The 9,765-nt window shown below is 45.5% G+C and overlaps 3 protein-coding genes across 3 annotated transcripts; 2 read left to right on the forward strand and 1 right to left on the reverse strand.

Moving 5' to 3' along the window:
* Positions 1–1,851: 1,851 nt before the first annotated feature.
* On the reverse strand, positions 1,852–2,275 carry A1O5_02186 (histone H4; the record flags this gene model as incomplete). The annotated part of the gene is made up of 3 exons (XM_007742802.1): positions 1,852–1,865; positions 1,917–1,987; positions 2,049–2,275. 3 exons carry the CDS (start codon positions 2,273–2,275, stop codon positions 1,852–1,854), a joined length of 312 nt encoding a protein of 103 aa, XP_007740992.1.
* An 863-nt stretch (positions 2,276–3,138) lies between these two features.
* A1O5_02187 (histone H3) lies at positions 3,139–3,665 on the forward strand (the record flags this gene model as incomplete). Its single annotated transcript, XM_007742803.1, has 3 exons — positions 3,139–3,175; positions 3,235–3,388; positions 3,446–3,665. 3 exons carry the CDS (start codon positions 3,139–3,141, stop codon positions 3,663–3,665), a joined length of 411 nt encoding a protein of 136 aa, XP_007740993.1.
* A 638-nt stretch (positions 3,666–4,303) lies between these two features.
* Positions 4,304–5,288, forward strand: A1O5_02188 (uncharacterized protein; the record flags this gene model as incomplete). The annotated part of the gene is made up of 2 exons (XM_007742804.1): positions 4,304–4,776; positions 4,895–5,288. The coding sequence occupies 2 exons, from the start codon at positions 4,304–4,306 to the stop codon at positions 5,286–5,288; spliced, it is 867 nt and encodes a 288-aa protein (XP_007740994.1).
* Between the last annotated feature and the right edge of the window lie 4,477 nt (positions 5,289–9,765).

Here is a 9,765-nt window from a genome sequence, read left to right on the forward strand (position 1 = left end):
GTGTATACGTCCCCCAATAGGAGAGGTATACGTGCATGGTGGACGGCGTCGGGAACCAACGAGACAAGATCCAACACTTCTCGGACCATCCTCGAGTGGACACAATTGGTACACATTCCACACCCCTGAGCAGATATACAGCCCTCCTCTGAAAGGAGCTTTGGGATACGTAGCAGGACGAGCCAAGGGCGAAAACAATGGCAAGGCTAGGGCATACACAGTAGGGCCTGTTCTAGTTCTGTACGCCCCCTAACTGGTGGTTGTTCGTGTTCTGGTCGTGTCTAACTCCGGGGTAATCTCTCTATGGCGCGGCCTGGATATCGAGTAAGTAGGTTAATATGCATGATTGATGACTGTTCTCTCAAGAGATAGGTGAGTGGGTGTTTAAAGGGTTGTATGTGTTCGTGGTTGGGGTGTACAGAGGGGATTGTCGAGGTTGATTTTAATTATTATTTTCGCAAATAAAAAAGCCACACTTGCTCAACCAAAAGAAGCAACTAGGTTACGGACCTCTCCCAACCACGCAGCGACAATACATGCACGCAATTTAGCCCCCCGTAAATTGCCATTCTACAGATATCCCACCATAGCACATGGCAAGGACCGCTGGGAGTAAAGGTGAGTCTGGCCTGGAAATGGTGATGTGAGTTTCCTGGCAGCCTCGGCCTGCAGTTACCACAAATATTAACTAAACAGGGCCGACTTCTCCTCAGCACCCCCTTCCTTGCCCTTCCTTGACCCATGTAGCTAGAAGATTAACGTCCGGATGTCGTTGAAACTGGACTTATTTTAGAGGACAACGAGATCTCACCGTGTCGCGTTAGAAAGATTCCCTGTCTCGCACACTCGATGGAATTGGGGTCGCATGTCTGGAGTAGTGAGCATATGGGGCCACAGACAGGACATGCCTGCGGTTGCGTTGTTTACGTGGTCGGTATTCTCTGCGAGGAGATCAGATTGCCCAGCCTATGTGGGCTACACATAGACATGCCTCCGCACATGCCCCCATCAATGACCATGGCAAGAAGAAGCGGAGGTTCAAAGAGAGAGGATGACTCACAGGAGCCCATCCCCAATACTTCCGCCGGACTCATGGGATCCTCGAGCGTCACGGGCTGGGCTCGCGACCTCGAGACGATCAATTCGCCCCCTCCCACAGTCAATGTCGCGTAGAATACGAAGGGCCTGAACGGCTCATTGCGTGGGTTGCGAGGGCAATGACTGATTCAGATGTAGATGTCAAGATGGGCTCTTCGATGGGCCTTTTGAGACCCTTCCGGTGCGTGGCCAGACGAGGGTGGGAACGGATTGAAGGATCGAGGAATTTATGTACAGTGCAGGATTCAACCCTGATGAATCGCCCACACCTTGAAGTCTAAAGGTGCTGTTGTCTTCAAGTGTACCAAGCTATTCAAGTCGCGGCGGTCAGATCCTCATGAGATGGTAGACCTATGGATCACCGAATAACTGAAACATGAAACTACACGCCCCAGAGAAGAAACTTTCATATGGCCCGAAGGCGAGGACATCGGAGCACAATGCTTTGAATTGTTTATTTCATGCCTGGGTGCTGATGCTTATGTCGCGGCTCAGCCCATCTGTCAACGCCAAAGCAGGCTGCTCATATTGTGCCTGTATGATACATCATAGCACCGAAGGCACCACTGATTGATTTGCCATCCCATCGTAACCATGACCCTTACACAACCCCATTGATCAAAACCCATGAATGCCCGACCACTCCGAAACTCAAAGCAAAAAAGGATCGGGTTAGCGCGCCATGTACCAGAAGCAGGCACGCAAAGACCCAAGGCAAAGTCGTAACAGGTAGAGGATTGACTGGTGAAGTGTTTAACCACCGAAGCCTGGAGACTGTTAGCATTGAACTAGGATCGAAGGACAGAAGTGAGTCGAACCGTAGAGAGTGCGGCCTTGTCTCTTGAGGGCATAGACAACATCCAGTGATGTGACCGTCTTTCGCTTGGCGCTGGCGAGATGTTAGTATCTGATGCGCGAAGTTTGAATGCCCCGAGATGAGCGAGACTCACTGTTCAGTGTATGTGACAGCATCACGGATGACGCCTTCCAGGAAGGTCTTGAGGACACCACGGGTCTCTTCGTAGATCATGGCAGAAATACGCTTGACACCACCACGACGGGCGAGACGTCGAATAGCGGGCTTGGTGATACCCTGGATGTTGTCACGAAGAATCTTTCGGTGGCGTTTGGCACCGCCCTTGCCGAGGCCCTTGCCGCCTTTTCCGCGTCCAGTCATGTTGAAGAGATGAAGTAGTTGAGAGTGCTGAAGAGTGGGTGGCGGTTGAAGTGTTGTTGTGGTGTTGTATGATCGTTGAATGAATGGATTGATGGATGGATAGAGAGAAGTCGATAGTTGGGAGAGCGGAAGGTGGGGGGGGGACTTATGCACTGCGGCAGAGCCTGTTGAACGCCCGCGAGATCAACCCGGCGCAGCTCGGATCACAGCCAATCAGAATTCAGATCCGAGAACTGGGCTCACCTGCACACTCCCTGCACACTCCCTTGCCGCCACGCTGAGTGACTGATCTCTCGGCCACACCAGCATGAATTGCTTGATCTTTCGGAATGGCGATAGAATGAGACTGAATGATCAAGTTTACCATGAATTTACAAATTATTACGGGGTGTTGGGCGTGATGGCGGGAGTGGGCAGAAGTGCAGGGCAGCGTGCCAGATCTTGAGGTGGTACGCCAAGCAGCGGGATCAAAGCCAATTTCTGATTTTGGCTGAGTTGGCAGAGCTCTGAATCACCAGCAAAAAATGGGGCAGAATGGCCGCTGAATCATGGGGGTTTTTTGGCAACCCTGATCTGATCACTTTTGTTATGCCATTCTTTGCCGCTGCAGCCTGGGCCACCAACTCTGTTGTCACTGCTCAAATCATCCCGCAACCGCACATCAGATCACGCCAAGCACCCGCCTTTCAGCACTTTCTTCCTACAAATACCTCGCTCCCACCCACTTTGTCCACTTAGCTTTTCTTCCCCATCCAGCCTCACTCATCATCTCCATCTCCATCTCCATCTCCAGTCTTCCACCCAGCCTTCCATTCATCAACCACTTGCACAACTTTCAATCTTTCATCAGATAATCCATCGCCATGGCTCGTACCAAGCAAACTGCTCGCAAGTCCACTGGTAAGACCTTGCTTCGTCTCACTGCTGTCTCAGAACCTCATCGCTGACTCGTCTCCTAGGTGGCAAGGCCCCAAGAAAGCAGCTCGCCTCCAAGGCCGCCCGCAAGTCTGCTCCAAGCACTGGTGGTGTCAAGAAGCCCCACAGATATAAGCCTGGTACTGTCGCTCTCCGTGAGATTCGTCGCTACCAGAAGTCCACCGAATTGCTCATCCGGTATGTCACAGTCACGTCGGCGCAGCTGTCTCAAACATGAGCTAACAATCCGAACAGCAAACTTCCCTTCCAACGTCTTGTTCGTGAAATCGCTCAAGACTTCAAGTCCGACCTTCGATTCCAGTCATCTGCCATCGGCGCTCTCCAAGAGTCCGTTGAGGCATACCTCGTCTCTCTCTTTGAGGACACCAACCTGTGTGCAATCCACGCCAAGCGTGTCACCATCCAGTCCAAGGACATCCAGCTTGCCCGTCGTCTCCGCGGTGAACGATCTTAGATGGCAAGTTGAAATTTGCAACTTCTCAATCAACAGTCAATTGGCAGGTTGGGAAAGTTTCACGGTCATGATTTGAGTATGGGGGGTTTTCATGAGTTGACACAAGGCGAACCGGAATGAATTCATAGGGGCTTGTATTGCTTTTTCACCACATTGATCACGGGTGGTAACGGGGGGGGGCTTCTGGCGTCTTCTGCTTCTGCTCGTGCTTGTACATCACGCAGCATCGTACCAGTCATCATGACTGACGCGGACACAGCAGAATGCGCTGCATCAACCAGATAGAATCTGAATGTGATTCAGGTTAAACGTTCAAACACATCTTCAGACTCAATCCTGTAATTCGAACAAAATTCTCCAGACGTGACACTTGCTTGTGCTTCAACGTGACGAGCGCAGGTGCTCTTGGAGCAATAGGTTCAGAGGCTCTCTGGGGAGTCTGCAGCTAATAATTCAGGGGCACGGCGCCTAAGATGATTCGCATCGGGGGGCTGCAAGCGGCGTCATCGGGGCACGCAACCCAGTGGACCCGAATGCAACTGGCTACGGCAAATTCTGTCCTCCGATATAGGAATTAGTTGCTGATGTTTTACTGTATGATGAGATGACAATTCTATCACCATGGCATTCAGTCAATAATGCACTCTTTGCATCGGGCGGCGCTCAAGTTCAGTGCCAGATCGCCGTGGTTTCGGGCACGAGTGCCGAGCCTGCGAGCCCGACTGAACCCTCATGGCCAGAGGAACTCCTCCAACTCGCCCAATTCAAGTCGCATTAAGGACTCATCGATTTCGCCGTCGCCGTCGCCAACCAAGCCCCCTCCACACTCGCTCAATCAGGTGCCCATCGGCGAGACTGCGAAGCCCGTCGAAGCCGTCGACATACCCATCCAGCTGTGGTATCATCGTCTGGGGCCCGTGTCTTCATTCTTTCAATGGTTTCACCGCACGCAGTTGAAGAGGCCATATACCGTGCAACTATGCACAACCTTGACGACCTACCTATGCGGTGATCTACTGGCACAGGATATTGGGGGAGAACAGTACAATCCATGGCGAACATTGAGGATGTTGACAATTGGAGCCATTGCGGCGATACCGGGTTACAAATGGTATGAAATCCAAATCTGACGGGCAAACATATAGTCACCCGATCTGTCAGAGGAACGTCGGGAGAGCATGGAAAGAGACGGAGCACAGAAGACGCGAGCTAACGTCAAAGACATGCAGGTTCCTCTTCCTGGGTCAGAGCTTCAATTATCCCTCGAAATTCGCCTCCATCGCAACAAAGGTTGCCGTCAACCAAGTTGTCTTCACTCCTGTCTTCAACACATACTTTTTTGGCATGCAGGCCCTGCTGACCGGCGAGCACGCGTCGGGCATCATCATGCGCATCCAAGCTGCGGTGCCGGTCAGCATGCTCAATTCTCTGAAATTATGGCCCGCGGTGACTGCCTTCTCTTTTGCCTTTGTCCCGCCCCAATACCGGTTCATGTTTTCGGGCATCTTTGCCGTCGCGTGGCAGTGCTATTTGAGTTTCCTCAACCGCAAGGAAGAGAAGATCGAGGCGCAGATCGATACTTTGAGTCACCCTGTGCTGCCGGAGAGCATTGTGGTGAAGTAAAGCTGCTTCAAGGACGGTCTCACGGGTCACCGCTTAGAGTGACTCAGACCGACTTGGGAGAGAAATCCGTCGGGGAGAGGAGATTGGTTTACGACTCTCATTCTGTCGCTCTAATGTCTATGGCATGGACGCATCCAATGGTGGAAGGACGGGCGACAAGGCCTTTGGTAAACAGGTCCTATCATAGACAGCATCTAGGCAGCAATGTCGGGCTAAATTATAGAACATAGAGCAAAATCAGAGCAATATCCCACCGATTGGACCTCATACATCCTCTGGGCGAGTTGTCCAGACCCCACGACGCGTCAGGAGCAAGCGCGAAAGCGCGCCTCAGAGCAGGCAGAAGTTCCTCCAATGCGAGTCTGCCCTGAGGGAGTTTAAATAAACAAGCAGCATGTCGAAGCATATATATATATAATCCACGAGCTGTCATCCTTTCCCACTCTTTAGCTGACTAATCACCCGCCGCTTTGCTCTCCCGCTAACGACTATTTGGTCGACTCGCTCCCTCGCCCGCTTCCTTCTCCTCCCTTCCTCTCTTTCTGGCCCCCCTTCCGCTCTCTTCTACTTCTCTTCGCCTTCGGCCTACTCTTACCGCGCTCTCTTATACGTCGGTGAGGCTTCCGTTTTAGCTCTAGTCTTACTCGCGTCTACGTTATACATATCTAGCCTTATAATAACTTTACTTAATAGTATTGTAATAGAGCACTTCAGGGTTCGGCGTGCACGTGCAACAACGCACAGAGGCCTGTCCAGCAGATCGGGAATCGAGAACGCGTTTCTAGTTAATACTGATAAAACAACACCACTAACATCACTTAGAGGAACAGCGGCTAGAGCTATAAACACCTAGCACAGTGACAGTATCGAGGAATAGGACAGGACTGATAAAACACTCAGGAATTAGGTAGACGGCGCCAAAAGGCCATGGAATTTATAATACTCTCCTTAAACTAATGAATGGCACCCTACCAGCACTGTAAACTGTTCTGCACCTCCCTCTCTGCCAGCCCATTTAGGTTTGATATGTGACTAGATAACTTTTCCTCCCTGCTACCGCTCTACCAGCTCAGCACAGCACAGCCACCTTGCCTTGTTACAATGTTACTATATATTAGACACAGCCTTTCTACGGCAGGAACGAGGACAAGGGAGGCAGGTGTGCCGGCCCGCGTGGGCCTCACAGACATGGAATAGGTAAGGCTGAAGTACGTGACGTGCTCAGTAACGCTCAGCGCGGCTTAGTGCGCTCAGACCGAGCACGGCCAAGCACGACTAAGCGCGACTAAGTAAGATGGTGTAGGGCATGACTATATAGCTACGCCCACCCCCCCTCCGTGGCTTACACTCTCTCCGTAGCCAACTCATATTAACTATTGAACTATATAGTTCTTAGTAACATAGACTATTTATACCTTGTGTTCTTCCTAATTAGTTCATACTATCTAAGGATTATTACTAGGAACTCTATATTAGATATAGCCTTTTATACGGCCCTAGAATAAGGCGGCGAACGGAAGGTCTACTAAGAAGAATAGCCTAATAGAGCGAGAATCAAGGAGAAGACTAGGTTACGTAACGACTAAGAAAGGGAAATAATTAATATATTAATATATTAACATACCATTCCCGGCTATCTATTTAGAAAACTCTCACAAGTATATAGCTACGCCTATTACTCTTAGATAGCTTATACTCTCTTCGTAACTAACTTATATTAACTATTAAACTATACTATTCTTAGTAATATAGACTATTTATATCTTATGTTCTTTCTAACTAGTTTATTCGGAGGACTTAGAGAACTATCTAATATATAGATAGTAAGACTTATATAGATCGTAAACTTTATAGATAGATAATTAACTATTAAAGAACTTAAAGATAACTATTTATCTAGGGAGAGTAAAGGTCTTTATATAGACAATAAGTGTTCACAGTTAAGACCCTTAAAATGTTGATTTTAAATTAACATTAGTAAGTACGACTAATCATTTAATAGAGTGCGGAATTAATATCGCACTAGTCACGTAATTTCATAGATCTTAGGTCTAAATACGAAGTTAAATCGTATTTAGTTACGTGACTTAAGGTTTAATATAAACCTTTAGAGAGCGATATTCCACACACCCTCTTAAGCTAAATATAGCTTATTTTAGCTATATTTTAGCTTATATTCGAAATATCGTTATTCCGATTAATTCTTATAGACTTATTAAATAGTCTATAGATATCTAGGGCTCTTTACTAGCCTAGGTTTCGTAAGTCTATTTCTTCAATAAAGGCGATTCATTTTTCAGTTATTATAGACTTAGTTAAATCATCGGCCAGTTAACTCTTCGTAGGTGTCCATATAAGCTTAGTTAGCTTATTTTAAATACTTTCGCGTACATAGTGATATTGTATATTAATATACTTAGTTCTAGCGTAATATACGAAGTTTTTCGCTAGTTCCATAGCTGAGTTTAAGTCAGTATATATATTTAGACATTCTATAGCGAGATTAGATTTTAATAGTTCTTTTATCTCGCTTAGTAGTGCCTTAACATACTATTATTCTTTTATAGCCTCTTTTAGAGCCATATATTCGGCTTCGTAAGAACTTAGCGCCACTATACGCTATAATTTTAAATTCTAGGATAGAGAAGTATCTATTAGACACAGCCTTAAAGGCCCGCGAGCAGGACGTAGGATGAACTAGGAAGGAAGCTCAACCGAACAAGGCAGCCTCGGGAAGCAAGGCTGAAAGAAGTTACGTAATGTCCAGAACAGGAAAGAAGTGGCCTGTTAACATGTTGGACTGGAACATACCAACATACCAACATACCGACCCACATTGCTCTATACGGAAAGCCTATATAAGTATATAGCTACGCTTATTTCCCCTAGATAGCTTACACTCTCTTCGTAGCTAACTTATGTTAACTATTAGACTTATAGTTCTTAGTGATAAGTGGCTTCTCATATCTTACGTTCTTCCCAACCAGTTCATACTATCAGGATTATTACTAGGAACCCTAATCTAGTTAGGCCCCGGTAGAAACCTTAACACTTTAGCTATCACTCTTATTATGAAGAACGACCCCTATAAGTAGCTAAGGAAGACCCGACCGACTTATCTCGCTCATTAACGAACTAGCACGACGCATAGTACGACTATCTCTTAACGACACTATATCTACTACTACTAGTACTCCGAGATTAACACCGAGCACCTCAAGGACGGCAACAACTACCGCCGCGCTAGCACTAGTGACTAAGGGAAAGATTAGTAACCCATCTAAGTCTTTTAACGGCGTGGAATCTAAACTTATACTCTTTATTCACCATACGGATTTATATATCCTAATGAACCTCACTAACTTTTAGAATAACTTATAGAAAATACTCTTTATAGAAAGTTACTTCGAAGATAATATCGAGGCTTAGCTTAGACCCTTCGTTAAGAACTATATTAAGAACGAAGCGAATAATAAAGAGAACGAGACTATTAGTCTCTTCGCTACGTTTACGGAATTTAAGAAAATAATGAAACTAATATTCGGGGCGAAAGATAAAGAAAGGAAAGCTTAAAAGAAAATAGTAAGTCTTCGATAAACTAGGTTTATTTAAGAATATATAACTAAGTTTAGAACGCTAAATACGAAGCTTAGCTAGTAAGATAATATTATTATCTTTATCTTTCGAGAAGAATTAAAGCCGAAAATTAAGTAAGAACTTCGACATTTAGAGAAGAAACTACTAGAGAAATAAATAGCTACGGCTATTAAGAAAGATAACGATATTAAAGAATATTATTAGTACGAGCGCCTTAATATTACTCGAAAAATCTATATAATAAGAACTTAACGAGCTAATACCTAGAAAAGGCGCGAACTCTATTACGAATTATAATCTATAGATCTAAACTAAGCGTAAAAAAGACGTAATAATAATAGAGAAAATAGAAAAGAGAAAACCGATCCTAGAAAAGGAAAAGAAACGACTTATTATAGTTACGGTAAGCTAAGCTATTACGCGAAAGACTATAAAGATAAGAAAAAGTAGATTATAGCTGCCGAAAAGAAATCTAAAACTAAGGAAATAGCGACGATTACTTCTAAAGCTAATATAGTAAAAGAAGAAATAGTAGTAGTCGAAGAAAGCATCGATAGTGAAAAAGCGATATTAACAGCGATCACATTTACGCGTATATATATCCGAACTAAATATTAAGTAAGAAGAATGTATTTAGACCCCTACTATACTTTAACACTACTAGAATATAGCCATACTATATACGAACTAGAGAATCCCCCTTCTAAAATCGAAATAATCTTTAGTATAAGAGTCTATTAGAACGATAAATATCTATAGAAAAGAAGTTATTCGAACTTTATTTATACTTATTAAGAAGGTGACCCGAATATCTTAAACGTTTATATATCGAAAGTAGATTCGAAAGTACTAAGAAAATATAATATAATTAATTCGTAAT

The sequence above is a fragment of the Cladophialophora psammophila genome (assembly GCF_000585535.1).
Source record: "Cladophialophora psammophila CBS 110553 chromosome Unknown aczJe-supercont1.2, whole genome shotgun sequence".
Taxonomy (NCBI): Eukaryota; Fungi; Ascomycota; class Eurotiomycetes; order Chaetothyriales; family Herpotrichiellaceae; genus Cladophialophora; species Cladophialophora psammophila.